Source organism: Eleutherodactylus coqui, chromosome 3 (assembly GCF_035609145.1).
Source record: "Eleutherodactylus coqui strain aEleCoq1 chromosome 3, aEleCoq1.hap1, whole genome shotgun sequence".
In the NCBI taxonomy this organism is placed as follows: domain Eukaryota; kingdom Metazoa; phylum Chordata; class Amphibia; order Anura; family Eleutherodactylidae; genus Eleutherodactylus; species Eleutherodactylus coqui.
This window is the reverse complement of record NC_089839.1, coordinates 310,393,955-310,417,920: the sequence shown is the minus strand read 5'-3', so window position 1 is coordinate 310,417,920 and position 23,966 is coordinate 310,393,955. Positions and strand designations below refer to the sequence as shown.

Genomic DNA, 23,966 nt, shown 5'->3' with positions numbered 1-23,966 from the left:
CCGTCTTGGTTGCGTGCTCCTCCTTATCTGTCCAAGGAGGTTTTCAATAAGAGTATAAAATAGCCAAATCTTATCTGCTCTGAGTTCATTTTGAACGACCAGATAACTGATTAGTGTAGAAACTCATTTGCATGCGATCGCCTCGCCATTTGGGCTGGTGGGCTCACACAAGACCCTCACATTTCTGTACATTTTAAATTTAGCAGCAATGCAATATAGTCAATAAATATAAGGTCTGCGCACAGCTTGGTGCCCGCAGAATGCTCCCGCCTCCTTTGTGTTCATCTGCTTTTGCTCTATAGTCACAGCAGACGCTCACCTGCACATTCATTTCATTTTCCATGGAGCTGCTGACTTCCTTTGTTTTTAGTGTTAGTGAAACATCACAGGAACCTTCATCGTTCCACGCACCAGACATGCTACCATGAATGCTACCATTTTCTTAGTTTTTTAGTCTTTTACTAGTTAGATCTGGAGTTTGTACTCCAGAGCTGTATTCTACTGTAACTGAAAGTTGTAGCCATAGTCAGCCATTTTTCTGGCTATTGATAGTTAATTGTGGCCATCTATTCATTCACTGTATACACGAATATACTGATACTTTGTTTCCTCTGAATGGGAGCATCTATGGCACTCATGGGAATAAACAAGTGAAAGAATCTCCTTAACATTTGTGGAGTTGTGTGGAGTAGCAGTGTGCACTGTTGACCGTGACTTAGGGTTGCCACCTGGCTGGTAACTCGCCAGCCTGGCTGGTAATTAATTTAAAAGGCCAGTGCTGGTATTAATTGCCCACTGAGTGCACCTCTCTGGCCAGGCAGCAACCCCACATTATCAAGTATTTCACTCACTCCCACTCTCAGAGTCTGTGACCTCTGACCTCTATGGAGTCAGTGGTTGAAATACTTGATAATGTGGGGTTGCTGCGCTGCTGGAAGTTCAGGATGGGGAGGACACAAAAAGGGGGCTCTATTACTTTTGGGGCCACTAATGAGAGTGACGTTACTAATGGAGCCACTGAGGGGGCGGAGTTACTAATTTTGGCCACTAGAATAATGGTGGTAAAAATATATATTGTGATAAGGCACGCCCCTAACCACACCTGAAGTCACACCCCCTTTTACCTTGGCCAATATTTTTTGTGACAAAGGTGGCAACCCTACTGATGTCTCAATACAGAATCCTCCTATGGCATTGGTGTGGAGGAACAAAGGACTCGGGACCCCCATAGTAGTGATTGTGAGAGTCCCAGTGGTCTAACGATTATAAGCTATCATGAGACGTCGTAGTCAGTATCCGACTCAGATAAGGAATCTCCAAATGCGGCCACTTAGAAAGTAGTGATAATGGTGGGGATAATACTCATGTATAACAGTTACTTACGTGAAGATGAAGTTTATTACATTTATAACTCTTCGCCCACGTTGGTTATATATTTGCGTCAGCTGTAGAATAAGATAAAAAGAGATGAGGCTTAGACCTTAAAAAACCCCTTATCATCCAGCATTACAGCATCTGATCTCCTGCGGTCCCTACTCCTAGATCATAGGCCTCCGGCACACAAGTGTTTTTTTATAGTCCGTGTGTGATTCAATTAAAAAAACGGCCCAGAGTCGGACAGCAGACGCCCCCAAATTACTCAGCGTGGCACTAACTGAAACATGTCCTATTCTGGTCCGCATAAGGGTGAGAGTAGGTCATGTAACGGACACTGGCCCCGCAGCTCAGATGGCACAAGGACGTGTCTGTGTGCTGCCCGATGCCAGAAACTATGGGACATAATTGGCATATGGCTGTCTGAATATGGTCTTACTACATGAGGTTTATAGGATTCTGTAAAGCGATTAGATAATAAGGTTGGCTTCATATGAGTGTAGGCACAAATGCTTTTGCCTCAGAGCAACATATTTGCACATGAACGCGGTTGGATGAGGTACATTTGTGCGTGTGTCTGCACATAGTTCAGTACTTTTTGCGCATGCAGGGCTATTTCACATTGACGCGACACACCCCTTCCATGGATTAAAAAGCTATTTAGCCTACTGAGGTCCAAATGTGTTCTTGTCCCTGCAGTTTTGAGCAGTGCTTCACACATCCTCCTGAGGATTTGTACACCTCCCATAGATTTCTGTGGGGCTCTTAATGCGCAAATAGGCAGGAAAATACAGCAGGACCTATCTTTTTGAGCGCATGCAGAACACGCTCATGAGAGCGAACCTGTTGGCATCAATGGGTTCTATTCTCGGTGTTTTGCATGTGTATGTTTTATGTGCTCAAAAGCGTGTGCAAATACAGTCATGTAAGGAAGCCCTAATCCTACAGTGGACAGAATGAGCTGTAAGAACAGTCAGACATATAGCTGACACCTCCTACAGCATGAGATATCTGCACCCCGTGAAATGTCTATGGGCCACGTGCCAACATACAAACATGGAGATGATTGTGGAAATGAATTCACTGTTACTCACAATGAATATAAAGAATGAGCACAAGTCTCGATATTCTTTAGTAGATGGGTCCTTAAGCTCGGGCGTGAAGTTCTTACTCATGGTGATTTTTAGAGGAATTGTGGCAGATGGAGGCCCAGTGCTGGTAGGAGGCTGTGTGGTAGATGGAGGCCCAGTGCTGGGAGGCTGTGTGGCAGGTGAAGCCTCAGTGCTGGTAGAAGGCTGTGTGGTAGATGAAGGCCCAGTGCTGGTAGGAGGCTGTGTGGTAGATGAAGGCTCAGTGCTGGTAGGAGGCTGTGTGGTAGATGGAGCCTCAGTGCTGCTGGGAGGCTGTGTGGTAGATGACGGCTCAGTGCTGGTAGGAGCCTGTGTGGTAGATGAAGGCTCAGTGCTGGTAGGAGGCTGTGTGGCAGATGAAGGCTCAGTGCTGGTAGGAGGCTGTGTGGTAGATGAAGCCTCAGTGCTGGTAGGAGGCTGTGTGGTAGAGGGAGCCGCAGTGCTGGTGGGAGGCCGTGTGGTAGATGAAGGCTCAGTGCTGGTCGGAGGCTGTGTGGTAGATGAAGGCTCAGTGCTGGTTGGAGGCTGTGTGGCTGTTGTTGCTAATCCTGTAGTTGTTGGAGGCTCTGTGGCTGTTGTTGCAGGTCCTGTACTTGTTGGAGGCTCTGTGGCTGTTGTTGCAGGTCCTGTAGTTGTTGGGGGCTCTGTGACTGTTGTTTCAGGTCCTGTAGTTGTTGAAGGCTCTGTGGCTGTTGTTGCTAGCCCTGTAGTTGTTGGAGGCTCTGTGGCTGTTGTTGCAGGTCCTGTAGTTGTTGAAGGCTCTGTGGCTGTTGTTGCTAGCCCTGTAGTTGTCGGAGGCTCTGTGGCTGTTGTTGCAGGTGCTGTAGTTGTTGGAGGCTCTGTGGCTGTTGTTGCAGGTTCTGTAGTTGGAGGTTCCGTGGCTGTTGTTGCTGGTCCTGTAGTTGTTGGAGGCTCTGTGGCTGTTGTTGCTAATCCTGTAGTTGTTGGAGGTTCTGAGGCTGTTGTTGCTAGCCCTGTTGTTGTTAGAAGCTCTGTGGCTGTTGTTGCAGGTCCTGTAGTTGTTGAAGGCTCTGTGGCTGTTGTTGCAGGTTCTGTAGTTGGAGACTCTGTGGCTGTTGTTGCAGGCCCTGTAGTTGTTGAAGGCTCTGTGGCTGTTGTTGCAGGTCCTGTAGTTGTTGGAGGCTCTGTGGCTGTTGTTGCAGCTCCTGCAGTTGTTGGAGGCTCTGTGGCTGTTGGGGCTAATCCTGTAGTTGTTGGAGGCTCTGTGGCTGTTGTTGCTAATCCTGTAGTTGTTCGAGGCTCCGTGGCTGTTGTTGCAGGTCCTGTAGTTGTTGGAGGCTCTGTGGCTGTTGTTGCTAGCCCTGTAGTTGTTGGAGGCTCTATGGCTGTTGTTGCAGGTCCTGTAGTTGTTGGAGGCTCTGTGGCTGTTGTTGCAGGTCCTGTAGTTGTTGGAGGCTCTGTGGCTGTTGTTGCAGGTCCTGTAGTTGTTGAAGGCTCTGTGGCTGTTGTTGCAGGTCCTGTAGTTGTTGGAGGCTCTGTGGCTGTTGTTGCAGCTCCTGCAGTTGTTGGAGGCTCTGTGGCTGTTGTGGCTAATCCTGTAGTTGTTGGAGGCTCTGTGGCTGTTGTTGCTAATCCTGTAGTTGTTGGAGGCTCTGTGGCTGTTGTTGCAGGTCCTGTGGTTGTTGGAGGCTCTATGGCTTTTGTTGCTGGTCCTGTAGTTGTTGGAGGCTGTATGGCTGTTGTTGCAGGTCCTGTAGTTGTTGATGACTCTGTGGCTGTTGCTGCTAGCCCTGTAGTTGTTGGAGGCTCTGTGACTGTTGTTGCAGGTCCTGTAGTTGTTGGAGGCTCTGTGGCTGTTGTTGCAGGTCCTGTAGTTGTTGGAAGCTCTGTGGCTGTTGTTGCAGGTTGTGTAGTTGTTGGAAGCTCTGTGGCTGTTGTTGCTAATCCTGTAGTTGTTGGAGGCTCTGTGGCTGTTGTTGCAGGTCCTGTGGTTGTTGGAGGCTCTGTGGCTGTTGTTGTAGGTCCTGTAGTTGTTGAAGGCTCTGTGGCTGTTGTTGCTAATCCTGTAGTTGTTGGAGGCTCTGTGGCTGTTGTTGCAGGTCCTGTAGTTGTTGGAGGCTCTGTGGCTGTTGTTGCAGGTCCTGTTGTTGTTGAAGGCTTTGTGGCTGTTGTTGCAGGTCCTGTAGTTGTTGGAGGCTCTGTGGCTGTTGTTGCAGGTCCAGTAGTTGTTGGAGGCTCTGTGGCTGTTGTTGCAGGTCTTGTAGTTGTTGGAGGCTCTGTGGCTTTTGTTGCTGGTCCTGTAGTTGTTGGAGGCTCTATAGCTGTTGTTGCTGGTCCTGTAGTTGTTGAAGGCTGTATGGCTGTTGTTGCAGGTCCTGTAGTTGTTGATGACTCTGTGGCTGTTGCTGCTAGCCCTGTAGTTGTTGGAGGCTCTGTGACTGTTGTTGCAGGTCCTGTAGTTGTTGGAGGCTCTGTGGCTGTTGTTGCAGGTCCTGTAGTTGTTGGAAGTTCTGTGGCTGTTGTTGCAGGTTGTGTAGTTGTTGGAAGCTCTGTGGCTGTTGTTGCTAATCCTGTAGTTGTTGGAGGCTCTGTGGCTGTTGTTGCAGGTCCTGTGGTTGTTGGAGGCTCTGTGGCTGTTGTTGCTAATCCTGTAGTTGTTGGAGGCTCTGTGGCTGTTGTTGCAGGTCCTGTAGTTGTTGGAGGCTCTGTGGCTGTTGTTGCAGGTCCTGTTGTTGTTGAAGGCTTTGTGGCTGTTGTTGCAGGTCCTGTAGTTGTTGGAGGCTCTGTGGCTGTTGTTGCAGGTCCTGCAGTTGTTGGAGGCTCTGTGGCTGTTGTTGCAGGTCCAGTAGTTGTTGGAGGCTCTGTGGCTGTTGTTGCAGGTCTTGTAGTTGTTGGAGGCTCTGTGGCTGTTGTTGCAGGTCCCGTAGTTGTTGGAGCCTCTGTGGCTGTTGTTGCAGGTCTTGTAGTTTTTGGAGGCTCTGTGGCTGTTGTTGCAGGTCCTCTAGTTGTTGGAGGCTCTGTGGCTGTTGTTGCTGGCCCTGTTGTTGTTGGAAGCTCTGTGGCTGTTGTTGCAGGTCCTGTAGTTGTTGGAGGCTCTGTGGCGGTTGTGGCAAGTTCTGTGGTGGTTCTTTCCAATGGAGTAGTTGTCTGTGCTGTGCTAGGTGCCACTGTGGTTATTTGTTCAGCTGCAGAATGGAAACATAAACATTTACAAATCTCAGCTGTTGTTCAGTACTATTTATTGTCGGTATCTACCATACTCAAATGAATCACATCCCAATTTTACCCCATAAAAATGAGTTTGGATGTTGCCTGACTCTGCACTCTGGCATCTCAACCAATTCTTCTTGGTTGCTGTGTGATGGAAATACCATAAAAAGACTTCCTGAGACCTTAGATGGATCCAATTCACCAACCACTTCAATGCCCACAACCTAACTGAGATATAGAATTTGTGAACATTGATGGAGATTGTGATCCTGATCATTAGTACAGTGCAGCAGCCTCAGGCTTCAGGCATATAACGCCAAGTACTGATAACTTGGTACAAAAACAAATTAAGTTTCATATTCTTATTTTAATTTGCTCCCTTATGCTCTCTGCCTGAGGACGTAGTGATAGCAAAATCCATAGAGGGTTTAAAAGGGGACTTGATGTCATTCTGGAGAGGAAGGATATTATAGGCTATAAATCTTAGGTTATTTGTTAATCCGGGTATACAGGCAGGTAGGAACTATTAGGGGTTGATCCAGGAATTAGTTTGATTGCCATTAGGGAGTCTGGAAATAATTTTTTCCCCAAAAAGGGCTAATTGGCTTCTGCTCTTGTTTTTTTTTTTGCCTTCCTCTGGATCAACAAAACAGGAGGCTAAACAGGCTGGACTAGATGGACATTGTCTTCATTCAGCCTTACGAACTATGTTACTATGTTACTATTCCATATTTTCCTTCTCTGCTGGAACAGGATCCTCCCAGGAAACAAGGAGAGATCTCTGAGCCTCCTGGAATGGCAGATAAGTCTCCTGGTCATCGTAGTGTAATGTGCATCCAATCAACGACAGCTCTATGGGGATGAATGTTTGCTTTAATCATTAGTTGTCCCCATAGACCTCATATACGCCATAATGCACACTTCGGCCTCTTTCACATGAACGATTTTTTGACGCACTAAAGAAATTCGGCACAATAGGCGTTTTTTTTTTTGTAAAGCCAAGATTTCTCTCTGTCTAAAGAAAGCACATGTCCTATCTTTTGAAGGCACAACGTCGGCGGGTCCCATATAGGGTTGCCACCTGGCCGGTAATCCAACGGCCTGGCCGTTTTTTTTCTTTCAGGCCGGTGCCGGAATTTTTTTTTCACCAGCACTATTACAGACTGGTATTTTCAGAGCCTGCGCTGCCCCCTGGTGCCAGTTAACTCTCCTCTGGCAGGGAAAACTCAGACCTGCAGAGCCGACAGCTTCCAGGGCCTCCCATGATGTAGGACTCTACAGCGGTGGTAGGACTCTGCAGGTGTGTGTGTTGTGTGTAGAGGTCAGGATGGTTGTAGCTTAGCTGTGTGTGTGATGTGCGAGGGTCAGGAGGGATGTAGCGGAGCTGTGTGTGTGATCTGTGTGGGGGTGAGGAAGGATGTAGCGGAGCTGTGTGTGTGACGTGCATGGGGGTGAGGATGGATGTAGTGGAGCTGTGTGTGTGGGGGTCAGGATGGATGTAGCGGAGCTGTGTGCATGATGTGTGGGGGTCAGGATGGATGTAGCGGAGCTGCGTGTGTGATGTATGGGAATCAGGATGGATGTAGTGGAGCTGTATGTGTGTGGGGGTCAGGATGGATGTAGTAGAGCTGTGTGTGTGATGTGTGTGGGGGTCAGGATGGATGTAGTAGAGCTGTGTTTGCGATGTGTGGGGGTCAGGATGGATGTCCGGCCGGCGCTGCAGTGACAGTGTCGCGACCCGAGGAGGAAAGTGGAGGAGTAGTACATGCGGTACGAGGTATGCTTTATATACTGCATGTAATCTTTTATGTTTAGGTGGTATACATTATACTAGCTGTACGTATAATTATATACAGGACATATTTACCTTACATCAGCATCACTATATATAGGGGAGGTATATCTCCTGTATATAGTGATATGGACCATGCTGGGGTAACCTGGGTATCTCATGTATATAATTATATATGTGTAGATTGTATGCGATGTGAGTGTCTGCAGCGTGTTCTCGTGAGTAGATGATGCTGGACGGGATCTAGGAGATAAACTAGGAAAAAAATGCTGCTACAAGCCAGACCCCAAGTCACGCCCCCCTTTTTACCATTGCCGATATTTTCGTGACAAAGGTGGCAACCCTACTCCCATAACAATCTATGGGAGCCGGCCGGGAAATGGAAGGGGGAGTGGCAAACTCGCTAATTTCAGCCGCGACGTGCTCACGGCTGCTATTTGTTCACCCGATTTAACGCTCAGATAGCCACGCTGTTTTAGCACAGCTATCTGAGTGTTAAAATGTCTCTCACCTGAATAAGCCTTTCATCTGCTACGCATACTCGTAATACATTCGGCAGCTGCTGCACAACCCCATAACACAGAATTCAGCTGCTGCAGAACATCACAATATTGATCTATTCATTGAGTAGCAGTGTAAAGTCACCTCTAAGGCTAGGCCATCAATGTTATAACTGTGGAATACCCATTACGTATGTCCCAGAAACTCAACCATGCCTTCCCTCCTCCTATGTCCGGCTGGGTATTAGTGTATCTTGATGCCACCAGGAAGTCCTGGTGGAGTCAAGATTGACCAGGGGGTGACGCCCCCTGCACCTGAGTGGCTGGACAGCTGGCAAAGCTGTAGTTCCTGGAAGGCCAGTAAAGCGGTGTTGAAAAAAAGCCATACATAGCCTGCCGCAGCTGCCCCTGGTGACAAAGCATTGAGGAAAAAGAGCACTGAAGCGGCTTCTCATGCAGTCCACAAGCGGACAGCAGACAGCTCTGTTCCCACTGTAGTGGCCAGACTTGATATTACGGGTATTCACTTCCATGGGAACTTTTCCTGTAATACTACATCTGGCCACTGCAGCGGGAATGGAGCTGCTTTCTTCTTGCACAAATCAGCTCAGTCCACAAGCACACTAGCCCAAGAACAGATGATTGGAAGAGATTCTGTGTGACCGATCCCCACTGATCTACTACTGATGACCTCTCCATCGATAGTTTGCAACTGGACAACTCTTTTAATTACAGGTGAAGGGTGGTGGAAGGGTTAATGCAGAATACTTGTGGTCCATTAGTTGCTCACCCCTCCGCATATTAGCACTAACTGCTTAGGTTAAGCAGTGCTGCTGATTAGAGCCACCTGATTGGCTCTTCGGCACCACGTGACTACACAGCGTGCACGCGGATTGCCTTCAGCAGCCGTGCACTACACACTACACACGGGGTTAGGTTTAGGGTTAGGGTTAGCTAACCCTAAACCCTAAACCTAACCCTAAACCTAACCGTAAACACTAACCCTAAACCTAACCCTATACCCTCAAACTAACCCTACACCTAACCCTAACCCTAAACCGTAACCCTAAACCTAACCCCGTGTTGCTTAAGTGTAGTGCACGTCTGCTTAACTGTACTGTGTAGTGCACACGGCTGCTGAAGGCAATGCGCGTGCACGCTGTGTAGTCACGTGGTGCCGAAGAGCCAATCAGGTGGCTCTAATCAGCAGCGCTGCTTAACCTAAGCAGTTAGTGCTACTATGCCACCCCTCCAGCGTTGTCCTGGCTGTAACTTCCTGTTTCCTCCCTGCACCGATCATAGAGATGAGTGCAGGGTGAGGATAGAGGACTACGCTGCTGTAAATTCACTATATGATTGGGCAAGGCGATTCAGGAGCACTCTGCCTGATCATTAAAGGGAGCGTCAGTTTGTGGAGTGGGAAAGTCTTTGGGTTCCCTTGGTTTAGGGAGCTGGTTGCAACTGTGAATCTTGCGACCCCCTATAGCTACACCAACGGTGGAAGGTAGAAGAAAGGAGGGCCTATGCAATTTCATGAAGCCTGGGTGACTCTGTGACTTAATGACATTGCTGCTAAATTAGCTACTTCCAGTCCCGGACAATACGAGGAAGAAGAGGAGTATGAGCGGCTGACGTGAGAGTAATACTGTACAAAAAGAGATCTTGGCACAGATATATTTTGATTTTTAACCAAAATCTGCCTCAACTTACCAGCAGTTGAACTTTGTGCATCGACTCCGAGGCTCAGAGCTGAAAATACAGAATATGAGTCAGATGTGAACGTTACATCATACATTCCTATCGGCATTTACAGGTCTCCAATCTTGGGGACCGCCACTGAGCTGCTGTGCGAGCACAGTATCCGTTAATGGCGGGGTGTAGCCAGGGAACAGCTCATTCCCGCCTCTACAGAAAACCCCTCGCCGATGTGTCGGTACACTCGTAACGTCAGAAGCGGATAGGAAGTGGGCGGAGCCACTTACATTTCATCCAATGCTGCACCAAGTGTTGTTTGCAACAGTCTCTTGTCTCTAACAACTCGCGGACACGGACATTTTTTTTTCACCTCACAAACCCGCACTTGAACACAGTGTTTTTAACACAGCGATTTTCGTAGCGCTGTCTGCTCTATTTTTGTGTGTTCCCATGATTTTTTAAATACACTCCATCACCCATCACAATAATGGAATGCGATAAAAAGCTCTGTCAAACACCGTAACCTATGTTCAAAAACGCTAAACAAAATTGCGGTAAAACACAGCATACTTGCCATTGTCATTGTGTACTTGCTGTGTGCCCCACGCACGTCTCTTGCGAGTGGAATGCAGAAAATTACGGCCCATGTGAGCCCGGCCTCATAGGCAGGAGGACTTTTGGGCCTCAGGAACCTTCACCCCGTACAGCTCTGCCCCTGCTTGTACCACCTACCTTGTTCTACTCCTGGTGGATCTGGTAACATATAGCACTTGGCATGTTACAAAACTCCAAGGCCCAATGTCCACAGCAGAATCCAGCGTGCCCGCAGACGTGGATCTCCTCTGTGACAGACAGATCTTCTTTTTCTTCAGCACAGCATTCATCCAGACATACCGACAACGTGCCGGACGCATGCAAAGTGCAATTTTTAAAAATCTACTTTCCCATGGATCTGCGGCACGTCCACAGTGACAGCTGCGGGTGTGCCGTGGATCATCGGACGGCTTTCATTGACTTCAACGAAAGCCGTCCCGCGGGGTCCACAGAAAAAAAACGAGCATGCTGCGATTTCTTCCAGCATGTGCCATCCGCATGCCGGGGGGGAAAAAAAAAAATCACATCCACATTCTCTAAATTGTGTTGCAGATGCTAATGCATCCCTATCGGCGCCTAGGGCCGCGGATCTGCCGCGTGGATTCTATAATTAACATTGGGGCAAACTGATATAGGTGATAGATTCCTTTGTTTGTTATACATTTACAGTATTATTAGTGAAACTTATTTGAGCTATAAGTATAAAGTTTTGGCCTTCTGTCTTAGGCTGGCTGTCCACGGGCATTGCGAAGTCCTGCGGCGCACTCGCCGCCTGGGAGCAGGAGCCGCCGCTGAATCTCCGCCGGTCAGCCCTATCTGATAGATAAGCTGTCCGCGGAGAATCGTGGCAATTCGCAGCATGCTGCAAATTGCCCGCCACGAGCGGAGAATCGCAATGATTCTTTGCTCGTGGACAGGGGCCGGCACTTTCCATAGCAATGCTATGGAAAGCGTCGGCCGGCGTGATTCGCCAGCGGTTTACCGCCGGCAAATACACGTCCGTGGACAGAGGGCCTTAATCAGGGGCGTAACTAAAGGCTCAGGGGCCCTGATGCAAAACGTGAGCTGGGCCCCCCCCCTCCTTCCCCTCTATCTGTATCTGTACCCGTACCCATACCTAAACCATGCTGCACAGAGGTATAACTTGAAGCTCCCGGGCCCTGATGCAAAACCTGTAACAGGGCCCCCAACTATAATGCTTTATTCATAGTACTGGACTCCCTATATGGAGAAGAGAGGCCTTATGGGCCCCCTAAGGCTCCTGGGCCCGGGTGCAACCGCATCTCCTGCACCCTCTATAGTTACACCCCTGGCCTTAGTATAAATTGTGTAATGTCAATGTTTTCATGATTATGACAGCAGACATCTTTGCTTCACAAGTTCTATTTTACAGCAGCCACCAAAGAAACTGCAGTGAGAAGAGATAGGATTCATTGACTTGTATGGGAGAGTCTAGTGAGCATGTGTATCCTCCCTGACCTCGGAACTTCCTTTCTTACCTGCAATGTGAAGAGTTGTACCTGAATTGCTGTGTAATAATTGTTTTGCCAAAGTTGTCCCAAATAAAGTTCATACCGGGACCTAACCGTTCCTGGGGACCCGAGGTACTAGAAAACAGTGACTGTGTTTATTCTCCACCGTGTAGCATACCGGTGTGTGGGAACGGGGCAACTACTACCCCCATCATCCTGTTTATTGGCATTCCCTATCTTTGGGGTGTCAATGGAGGCCTGCAATCCTGCTCTGGTCTTGGCTACGTGACAACCCTCTGGGAAAAAGAGCCTGGTAAGTGCTGCCGTGACAAGCCATCACTTAACCCTCACAGCTCCCCACGTTGGTCAAGTGTCCGGGGTGTCCATATGGGATGTCACAAATATAGTCAGTGCTCCTGTGGAAAACACAGCATGCGGTCCCTGCTATCAGCTCTCCAGCCAAACGATAGATTTTATGCTCACCTAAAAATCATCGTTCGGGCGAACAGTAAACGATGGTAGCATTTAGACACAACGATTATCGCTCTAAAGACATTGTTTAAGCGGATTTTGAACGATAATCGTTGCGTGTAAATAAATTAAGAAGGATGGATGTCGCATGGAGATCTGAGAGTAACTGAAATTATAGCTATCAGTCGGAAAAAACGAGTTGCTAAGTTCTAGCTAGAACAGACACGTATGGAGAAGCCCGAGTTGACACGCGCCGCTTTTACAGAAATCAAAAATGCAATATTATGCAATGTCCAAGTGCTGTCACCCCCTATGGAGTGCTATGAAAACCATTTTATTACTGCCACAAACTGCCTCCGTCTGTCTCCACCGCGCCGTCACGACATCCCAATTGTTATACATGTTAGACTTCACATGACTGTGCTACCTGGAAGCGGACAGGAGGCTGGAGCAGCAAAAGGGGGGAGGAAAGGCTGCTTTTTTCTGCATCCCCAGGTGCCCCTGTGTGGCAAATCTCCTGCCCCCTAGAATGGTGGGATAGCTCCCCAAATCTGGGACAGTAGAGAGACATGAAAGAGGGAGAAACTGGCAACCTACTGCCAGGACGCACAAACAGCCACTTTCTGAGTATTCCCTCCGCTTGTATCTCAAGAGATTTTAGATTGTACTTAATGGGGCTCAACGTGTCACAAGTGACAGAAAAGTGTTGTAAGAAGAAATCGAAAATAGTTGCAGGTGTGAATCTTAGCGAGGACGGCGGAGGAGCAGTCATAAACATTGAGGTTCCTTCACCTACCTGCTAGGAGCAGCCAGAGCTTGCGGAGCATTGTCCCGTTCATTCTGAGATCAGAGTCTCAGACTTTTTCCTTCTGTGACCCCAATATCTATGGAGGGATAGTCAGAAAATAGTTACTTCGGCATTTATGACTGGCGGTAAAATTGCTGTATTTTTACATCAATGTTTCCCTATGAAAAACCAATTTCCATGCAACCTTCTGACCATCGTAGAAATACTCCACCAGGTCGGACTTCTTCCTACAGAGTATTAGAGTAACATTAAAGTCGCAGTAATTCTGCACTTACGGGTATCGCCTTGTTATCATGGAGCTCTAGTCTGTTGCTACAATCTCAGTTTTATTGGGAAGGATGCCGTGTAACCACGAAGCCCCGGCCCAAGAACAATGGCCCTTCAATCTACTGCAACGACTCTGGTCGCACAAGGCCACTCCCACATACGCTTTTTTTACGTTGCGTTTTACTGCATTTTTGAGTGCGTTTGCCTGTATTTATACTGTGTAGTTTTGCGCGGTAACAACGCAGGCCGGCAAGGTGAGTTTGTGTGAATTTTTTCCCCCCATCCCAGTGGCATAGTACCCTGTGTAAAAAACTCAGTAAAGCGCAGTATTACGCATAAGATTGCATTTTTACTGCATTTTTTAAACAACCAATTGATCTCAATGGGCAATGTAGTGCATGACATACGCTCTACAACGCCGAAGATAAAACATGCTGCGTGTGATTTTACATACGTTATATGTTATGCAAAAACGCTCGCGCCAAATGGAGGTTTAGTGCTGCGTATTTTGTATGATATATTTTTAGACTGCGACATTACTTTGAATTAAGAATTGTCTCACATGGGCGCATAGTCATTGCACGTCATGCAGTTTTACCGCGCGCAACGCGTGATGCTAATAGTCCATTGATTTCCACTCACACCTGTGACATGTCCTATCTTGGCAAGTTATTATGTGCGCATGCACGCCAAAATAGGCTATGGGGAATGGCGTCATGCCTGCTCGCACATGAGAAAACGCACTCGTGTGAGCCCGGCCTAATGCAGATAAAGGCGAGTGGACTGGACTGCTACAGTTTTATGTTTTAAGCGTTCTTACATTGCAATTTTTGGAGTATGACCTGAAATATTATATTTAACTTTATTTAAAAGAGTTGTCCAACTGCAAACTATTATTGGCCTATCCTTTGGATAGTATATCAATAGTAGAACAGCATGGATCGTCTCTAGGAACCCCTACCAATCAACTGTTCTCTAAGCACCTGAGCTTGTGTACTGAGCTGATTTGGTCAGGTCTGGTATTACACCCATTCATTTCATTGGAAACTTGGCCTGTAGTACCAAGACTGGCCACTGCAGTACGAACGGAGCTGTCTGCTTGTCTTCCTATTTCTTTGGGTTTGCTGCCTTGTGCACCAGCTGACGCTCGAAAGGAGTTGAGATGGAACATTTTCATGTGGTTTTGCTATCTCAGCATTTTGCATAATATTTCTATACTTGTTGGGTCAGTATAGCTGACATTGCATGCCACTTTTTTCTTATATAGTTTAAACAGCTAGAATTACAAAAAAATAAACGAAAGGGGCGGTCCACTTTATGCAGATTATGCTTTGTGTTGCGATTAACTATTTTCAAGATTTTTGTTTGCACTCAGTGACTGGAAACATTTGCACCCAGCAGTGGGTATAGAGCTGCCCCTGCGCAAACAGCTCAATACTATTTTATCATGTACATATATTCTTTTGTGAGCAGCAGCACAAACGTTTCCCTATCCTAGTAGTTTAACACACTGAGTCAGTTTGGAGTCCGGGCTGTCTAAATTAAAGTGCTTTGTTTAGATTGAATACAATTGGCTGTGAGAAGTATTAGATCCGCAAGGCTCTGAATACATTTGTCCTTATTAGTCGGGCACAAAGTTTATATAGCCCAGTATATGAAATACCGGACTGAGTAACTATGGTCAACTGTATGCATCCATTACTTATCCTGTACTGACCCTGAGTTACATCCTGTAGATCTTTTTATTATAAAAGTGAAAAACATAACAATAAACAGAACATAAATATCGCTCACTTGGCATAAACATAAACATAAAACCAAAACAAATTATCACATATTAACTGTACTTTGCCTTACTGCAGGACAAAAGAAAAAGGTCCATCTGGTCCAAACAATACACGCAGCACACTACACCAACCTGCACTCCAAACTACACTCACTCATCCTCACCAATACATATACACTACATACTACATATAACAATATACACACATGTGAGAAAACATCCCTAACTCACAGGATCCAGCCAGAAATCCCAAAAGAAGAAAGAAAATATGACTAATAACCGAAGCAATGATATAACAATAATGCAAACAACAACGAAAGTAATAATAATAACAATATAGAAGAACAACCCAATCCCTTTTTTTTTTTTTTTTTTTTTATATTTTATTTTTTTATTTTTATATTTTTATTTTTATTTATTTTTTTTTTTTTTATTTTTATTTTTTTTTTTAAATGCCCACCACCTAAAGAATAAAACCTTACATAATCCTAAACTAACCCTATATCCAGACCAAACCACCACACACCCCAAACAACCCCCTACGGTGCAGCCTGGGAGCCACGCCTGCATCCCAAGTCCGTGCTCAATGTCTATGTCCAGGACGAGCCGAGCTGCACCGCATACATACACCCTGCCCGCCGCAGCCTGAGGGCCACGCCCGCACCAACAGTCCGTGCCCAATGTTCATTGTCCGGGACGTGTCAAGCTACGGCTGAGGCATAAATCCCCCCCCCCTCCCCCCAATAAACCCCCACCCAACCTATCTATAACCCCTAGCCCTATATACAAAACAAAACATATAACATATCTTATATTACACACTACAAACCAACACTACATAATAATACCCGAAAGCCTAAGGTTCAGTTACCTGCAGCCGTACACACTTTATCTTTGACCGAAAACAAAAACTCTACTAGTGTCACACACAGCCCTCCACCAGGACTGGATATGATAAGCCGGGCACCGACCAAATAGAGAAAAACTATCCCTATAGTTAATCTGTCCCTACAATGTCCCTACTCCTTCCCTAAAACTTACCCCCAGAGAAACTGTCCCTACCTCTCCCTATTCTGTCCCTACTAAGACCCTAACAATAAGAAGACTGTCCCTAACGAAATACAAACCCTCTCCATAGGAGAGAGGCCTTAGTCGTGCCCAACCTCTCATAATCCAGAGAGCGCACCTTCACCAGGTCACCCAGGATGTTCCTATTCACCTCATCCACGGGGAGGATTTTCTCTTCCGTCGAAACTAAACACCGTGCGTTCCAAATGTGAAACCTGACTACTAGGCTGACTAAGAATAAAGTGCACCGGTCCCTGCCACCAAGGTCCCCGAATACCCCATAGACCCATTCCGCATACGAGAGGCGTGCCAACCTGGGCCAACCAATGGAGGCTCCCACCCGTTTGTACACCTCTGTATTAAAGGGACACTGAAGCAGGAAATGCTCCATGCTTTCCAGTACGTTGCTGCACTCCTGGCGGGGGCAACCCCTATCCACCAGAGGCCTGCTCTTCAAGTTGCCCCTTACATACAGTCTCCCGTGGAAACAGCGCCAAGTCAAGTCCCAAAACTTCAAGGGGATCCTGTCAGAATTCAATAAACGTAACCCTCCCTCCAGGTCCCGACTTGGGCAGTCCTTGAGCGCCAGGGGCTTCTGGAAATGGGTCAACAGAACCCTCTTATCGAGGAGTTTCCTCGACAGAGTTCTGATCTCCCACATCCCCAGACCCCACCGACGTATCATCTTCAGAACCACGGTAGCGTAAGCTGGAAGATGCCCGTGCGGCGTGCGAAGATCCTTCACTCGCCCTCCTGTCTCCCATTCCTGGAAGAAAGGTCGAAGCCATCCCCAACAGGAGAATACCCACGGAGGAGCCCTCTCTTGCCAGAGGTTGCCTATATTGATCTTAACAAAGGTGTTTACGAGAAACACCACGGGGTTGACCATAGATAACCCCCCTAGTCTCCTCGTGCGATATGTGACATCTCTCCTAATTAGGTTCAACCTGTTCCCCCACAACATTAGGAAGAACAGGTTGTAGACCCGGGTCCAGAGAGGCTCTGGCAAAATGCATACGCTGCCCAGGTAGATGAATAAAGGGAGCAGGTATGTTTTGATCAGGTTAACCCTTTCCCGAAGGGTCAAAGACCAACCCTTCCACTGGGCCACCTTCTGAGTGGCACCATCGAGCCTGACCACCCAATTTTGCATGGGGTAATCTCCCCGGCCGAATTTGATGCCGAGAACTTTAGCCGAGTCCTGGGGCACTGGAAGGGTGTCCGGGAGACTAAATGTAGGATCTCCCCTTCCTAACCAGAGACTTTCGCACTTATCCCAGTTGATGCCGGACCCGGATGCTTCCGAGTAGCGATCCACCTCTGCCATCACGTACTCTGCCTCCCCCCTTGAGGACACAAAGACGGTGACGTCATCAGCGTACGCTGCCACCCTGAGGGTGGCTTCCGGCACCGCCCGATCCATCCCGACCCCCGCCATAGGCCCACCATCAATCATCCTAAGGAAAGGATCAATGGCAAACACGTACAGCAAGGGGCTCAGAGGACAACCCTGACGGACGCCAGACCCAACCTCAAATGGGTGGCCGACCCAACCGTTCACTAGCGGGAAAGTCTCAGCCCCCGCGTACAATGTCTTGAGCCAATTGACAAACCCCACTGGCAGGCCATACCTCAGAAGAACAGACCAGAGGTACTCGTGATTAACCCGATCAAACGCTTTGGCCTGATCCAAGGACAGCAGGTACCCCTCCCAGTCACCAGCCCTACCCTGCTCCACTGCCTCCCGGACACCTAGAACAGCACTAAAGGTGCTACGGCCTGGAACAGAGCAATGCTGGGCGCCCGAGAGGAGCCGGGGTGCAAACTTGACCAGCCGATTAAACAGCACTTTTGCCAGAACCTTCCTGTCCGTGTTGAGAAGTGCTATGGGACGCCAGTTCTCAATACGGCTCGAGTCTTTACCCTTTGACAGAAGGATCAAAGCCGACCTCCTCATTGACTTTGGGAGAGTGTCCGAGGAAAGACACTCATTGAAAACCTCAGTCAAGAGGGGACTCAAGAGGTCCTTAAAGGTCTTATAGTACTCAGATGTTAAGCCATCCGGTCCTGGCGATTTTTTGAGCGCAAGCCCATCAATCGCCAGTTTAACTTCCTCTATGTTGATCTCCTCTGTCAAAACATTAAGGGAGATGTCATCCCCTGGCTCAGGAACAGCTTCAGCCAGGAAAGCCGACATCATATCTCGATCTAGATCCCTCTTTCTCAAAAGGTGCGAGTAGAAGGATCTGATGACTTCCAGAATCCCTGATCTGGACCTGTTCAGAGATCCCGTACCGTCGATCAGTCCAGTGACAACTTTACGATTCACTGACATCTTGCAGTTTCTGTAAGGGTCGGGCGAGTGGTACTTCCCGAAGTCCCTCTCAAAAACCAAAGATGCATGCCTATTATACTGGCACCCTTTGAGCAAAGACTTCACTCTGGAGATCTCCTCGCGGCGACCTCCAGTCGAGACAAGATGCTCGAGTTTCCTCCTCAGGCCCTGATAAAGACGGTACTTACTCAGGCTCCTGAGGCTAGAGAGCTGGCGGAAGAACCTCGCCGCCCTGATCTTGAACATCTCCCACCACTCTGACTTACTGCTACAAAGATCCAGTAATGGTACCTGGCTCTGCAGAAAATCCTCAAAGGACTGTCTTATCTCTGCTTCCTCCAGGAGTGATGAATTCAGCCTCCATAAGCCTCTACCCATCCGGGGGGTCTCTGCAACATTCAGGGAAAACAAAATCAGACAGTGGTCGGAGAATTCCACCTCAACAACAGAAACTGGTGAAGAGATGGCTTCCTCCTTCAAATAAAACCTATCTATTCTAGACCTGCACTCGCCTCTATAATAGGTGAAACCCGCGTGGCCTGGGGTGTGCCGGATGTGGACATCCACCAGGCGAGCTTCGCTAGCTATGCTATTAAGCGCGACGCTATCATAAGTCAGCTTGCCTAGGGAGCCTCCCCTGTCACGGGTCCTCGTGACTGCGTTAAAGTCACCCCCAAAGATCACCTGCCGACTGGTAAAAAGGTACGGCTTGATCCTCATAAAAAGATCCTTGCGGTCCCGCTTGGTTTGGGGACCGTAGATGTTGATTAGCCGAAGCTCTTGTCCCTTCATGAGAACATCCAGGATCAGGCACCTCCCTATTTCTAACTCGATAACCCGTCGGCATTCAACCGCTGCGGTAAAAAGTACCGCCACTCCGCTATATGGCTCGGCCGCAAGAGACCAGTAAGATGGACCAGACCTCCATTCCCTCCTTGCCTTATGCACCGCTGCCAGATTTGGCAGCCTGGTCTCTTGCAAAAACAAAATGTCGGCTTCAACGCGGCCGAGAAAATCAAAGGCCGCAAATCTAGCCATATCAGATTTAATGCTGGCAACATTAATGGATGCCAGCGTCAACGGAGTGGGTGCCGCCATCATTGGTGATCGAGTTAGATGGCTTTCTTCTTCCCACCCCCCTTCTCATCAGGGTCTGAGGATGACCCCTTGCCACGTTTCTTGGACACTGAGAGGTCCATGGCAAGGGGCTCCTCAACCTCGTCCTCCTTGCCACTGGGCTCTGGGCCAGCCCTCCCCCTGGAGGTCACCAAACCCCCACAAGAGGAAGGCTCAGCACCCCCTGTAGGCCCCACGCTTGTCCTGGATACCTCTGCCTCCTCCGAGGACGAGAGAGCCTGGTACCTGTTGGAGAGCCCAACAAGAGGAGAGTTTGGATTGCCTTCCTGCACCTGGCCCGTTGCAGGGGAAGATTTCCCTTCCCTTTTTTTCATTTTCTTGGAGCCCTGCTTGCGCTTTTTCTTTTGCCACTCATCCTTGCCCTCACCCACACTTTCATAGTGGGAAGAATCTGAATAAGTGGCAGCCTCCTCCCTTTGGATCCTCCTGACCTCCTCATCCAGCTCCCTGTCCCCTGGAGCCTCAGCCACATGATTTGCGTCCGGAGCAGAGGCCAGCATTGACCCACCTGCCACCTGGGTTTCCACCAGCTCCCTGCCCCTTCCGCGCTTCTCTTGGCGCCTTAGCTTGGCTGCCCCAGCATGTTTGTTCTTCATTAGCTCCTGGGCTCCATCGCCTCTGCTGGTCCCCTCCCCTGCAGAAGCAACCTCACGGCTCTCCTCCGCTGGGGCCATGACCGCATTGGCGAAAGAGCGCGGACAGCGACTGAATGGGTGACCGAGGTCACCACACAGGTGACACCTAATCTCTGCACAAGATGCCGCAAGATGACCTACCTCGCCACACAGAGCGCACTTGATGACATTACAGGCTGCACTCAAATGTGTGGGGTCGCCGCACTTGTGACAGAGCTTCGGTTGCCCCTGGTAGAAGGCCAAGATACGATCCCTGCCAAGGAAGGCCGCGGATGGTATGTGGGCCACCGAATTCCCTGAACGCTTAAGTTTCACCATAAACGTCCAGGCTCCGGACCAGATGCCGTGCTCGTCCCGGTTCTTATTGGGCATATCCACCACCTCTCCGTACCGACTTATCCAAGTCATGATATCGTAACAAGAGAGGGACTCGTTACGAGTCAAAACGGTCACTCTCTTGACTCCAGTCTGGCGGGTTACCACCTGTGCAGCGAAACCGCGCCAGCCGGGCTCGTCCTTCATCAAGTCGTAGTTCCCCCAGAAGAGCTCCAGGCCCTCCGGGCGAGCAAAGCTGATGTCGAACTCAGACGTGCCATAAGGATGGATCAGGGCATAGATGTCATTTGCCCTGAAACCCATCTTCAGCAGAAGCTCCACCACCTTACTCCTGGATGGGCACGCGTCATTGCCTCTCCACTGAAGACGAGCCACATTCCTACGGCCAATGTCCTGCCCGGTTGTCGGCAGGGACCAGACGGTCTCCCCCCTTTGTTCTCGGAAGGCACCAAGACCGTGTCTCTCCACCCAGAGAGACAAATCCACAACTCTGCCCCCTACATTCATCGAGCTCTCCCCTCTCCTCAAGGCCTCCAGGAGGCGCTGTTGCAAAACGCCGTCCCCAGAGCCCAAAGACGAGGAGGACACATCCCCCCTCCCTCCAGCGGCGACACTGGCATAACTTCTACCAGATGTTGTCGCCGCTGGAGGGGCGACTGGATCCTGACCCACCCCCTGACTACCCTCCGAAGCCCCACCCACCTGTACACAAGATGGCATACTAACTGGGGAACCAGGGACACCTGGAGTTCCCAGGGTCCTTGCAGGAACAGGGGCAACAGGGACAGGGGCAGCAGGGGTACCAACAGCCACATCCATTACCTCAATCGCCTCTCCATTAGCTGCTGGACCAGGACCCTTATTATTTTTACCCTCTTTTTTCCCTTTTTGCCCAGAGGGCAAGTCCATGGCACCTCCAGTGGGTGGTTGGAGATGCACTTCAGCGGATTCAGTGTCTGGCCTTTTTACATTTTTCTTTACTTTAGTTGCTGTAGCTCCGCCCACCTTAGCCACTCTGGGAGTTGTAGTTCCTTCAACTTCCCTTCCAGGAACAGGAGCATATTTACCATGGGTGGGAGGATCGGTAGACCCGGCCACCACCCACTGCGCCCCCTCTGCACCTGAAAGGCGCTTTAGGGACACAGGCGGGACAGCCAGGCCACCACAGGTGGGACCTGGCGCCGGATCACGCCTCCCTCCCACTGGGACATGACCAACAGCACCAGCACCTCTGGACTGGCCGCGACCCTTTGCTTTCCCGACACTCTTTTCTACCTCCTTTATTCCTCCATTCCCACTACTGGCACAAGCGGACTTGGAGTTTTGGGCCGCATTAACCCTCTCTTCCCCAGTCCCCTGCACCGGACCCACCATAGAGCCCGGGACTAGGAGCTCAGGGTTACCACCCTGGTCTGACTTTGCAGCCAAACCAGAGTGCTTGGTGACATAAACAAATTTTTCTTGTATATATTTTTTTTCCTTTTTCCTCTTCTTCTTGCTTGAAGTGTCTGGGGGCAAATCATTCCCAAAGTAGCAGGACTGCAGCCTCTCTGGGGACTCTTGCAGCTGTATCTGCCGCATTATCAGCGCCCCCTCTCCACTGCTGCTGCAGCTGTCATCACTGTCCTCCAGGTCAGATTCACCCGACGTGAGGGGCAGGCTCACCTGTTCAGCTGGGATGCTGGGCCCAGTAGTCCCACCTGGCAGCGAAGATTGCTGCTCACCAGAGCACGCAGCTCGCCCATCCTGAGCACCGTCAGATTCACCCGTGCTGCTGCTTGAGTGCCTGGCAGAGCGCTCTTTAATGCCACCGCTGCTCACCAATGCCATTTTGCTAAACCTCTCATCATTTAGCAGTTTCTCTTTGAAAGGCCCACTTCTTTCCAGAATCCTTTCCCTCTCCTCCTCATAAAAGTCTATGGCGTCCTCACAGGCTTCAATCTGCCGTGATATGGCCAGTTTTCTGGTACGGGATCTGGCCCGCTCCGCATCATAGCGGGCAATGCGCAGCTCCTGCCTATATTTAGTCAGCTGCCTCCCGACATGCCCAAAGTCTTTCATGTATTTGGCAATACGGGTTGCCACATCAGTCACCGACTCGCCCTCCTTGCGATCGGCCCAACTTGCCTGCATATTTTGTTTTGCCGCATGATCCTCCACTCTCTTACTCTGGCTGCGAGTCCTCTTGGGCTCCTCCAGAGGAGTCAGGGTGACATTGCTGCCACTCTGACCAGGTGTTCTCCCCTCCTGGGGTGCAGTCCTCCCTCCCCCTGACCGAAGCCAGAGGGAGGAGGTCCGGGACTCCATGGCTGGAGCAAGCCCAGCACCTGTAACCTTGGCTGGGTAAGATTCCTCTCACTGCTGACCACACCCTGGATCCTGCAGAGCTCTCACACACCCAACCTTCTCCAGAGATGCACTCACTATTCTGCTGGTGGAGTCACTGTGTACATACATTACTTATCCTGTACTGCTCCTGAGTTATATCCTGTATTATAGTGAGCTGCACTCACTATTCTGCTGGTGGAGTCACTGTCTGCATACATTACTTATCCTGTACTGATCCTGGGTTACATCCTATATTATACTCCAGAGCTGTACTCACTATTCTGCTGGTGTAGTCACTGTGTACATACATTACTTATCCTGTACTGATCCTGAGTTCCATCCTGTATTATACCCCAGAGCTGCACTCACTATTCTGCTGGTGGAGTCACTATGTACATACATTACTTATCCTGTACTGCTCCTGCGTTGCATCCTGTATTATACCCCAGAGCTGCACTCACTATTCTGCTGGTGGAGTCACTGTGTACATACATTACTTATCCTGTACTGATGCTGAGTTACCATGTTTCCCCTAAAATAAGACAATGTCTTATATTAATTTTTGCTCCAAAAGATTTCACTTTTTTATGTACATAGCTGCCTGGACACTATTTGAATTGACTTTTTATTAACTGTAACTAGGGCTTAATTTTTGAGCTGGGCTTATATTTCAAGCATTCTCAAAAATCCTGAAAAATCATTCTGCATTCTCAAAAATCCTTTAAAAAATTGTGCTAGAGCCTAATTTCGGGGTAGGTCTTGTTTTCAGGGAAACAGGGTAGATCCTGTATTATACTCCAGAGCTGCACTCACTATTCTGCTAATCAAGTTACTGTGTACATACATTACTTATCCTGTACTGCTCCTGAATTACATCCTGTATTATACTCCAGAGCTGTGCTCACTATTCTGCTGGTGGATTCACTGTGTATGTACATTACTTGTCCTGTACTGATCCTGAGTTCCATCCTGTATTATACCCCAGAGCTGCACTCACTATTCTGCTGGTGGAGTCACTGTGTACATACATTACTTATCCTGTACTGATCCTGAGTTACATCCTGTAT

The 23,966-nt window shown here is 48.9% G+C and overlaps 1 protein-coding gene and 1 long non-coding RNA gene across 4 annotated transcripts in view; one reads left to right on the top strand and one right to left on the bottom strand.

Annotated features, from left to right (window-relative positions):
- LOC136621988 (uncharacterized) overlaps window positions 1-23,966 on the top strand; it is a 398,847-nt gene that overhangs the window by 91,287 nt on the left and 283,594 nt on the right. The window lies entirely within an intron of this gene.
- The window catches only part of LOC136621985 (mucin-2-like), a 152,149-nt gene that overhangs the window by 12,879 nt on the left and 115,304 nt on the right, over window positions 1-23,966 (bottom strand). For 2 of the 3 annotated variants that reach the window (XM_066597908.1, XM_066597907.1), the window contains exons 2-5: window positions 12,996-13,083; window positions 9,678-9,716; window positions 2,469-5,650; window positions 1,384-1,445 (exon numbers count right to left, since the gene is read on the bottom strand). In XM_066597908.1, the coding sequence (XP_066454005.1) occupies window positions 1,384-1,445; window positions 2,469-5,650; window positions 9,678-9,716; window positions 12,996-13,038 (3,326 nt within the window). In that variant the 5' untranslated portion in view covers window positions 13,039-13,083. Of the gene's footprint in view, window positions 1-1,383; window positions 1,446-2,468; window positions 5,651-9,677; window positions 9,717-12,995; window positions 13,084-18,754; window positions 18,793-23,966 lie in introns of those variants that run through there. The other variant, XM_066597909.1, reaches the window with a different exon arrangement.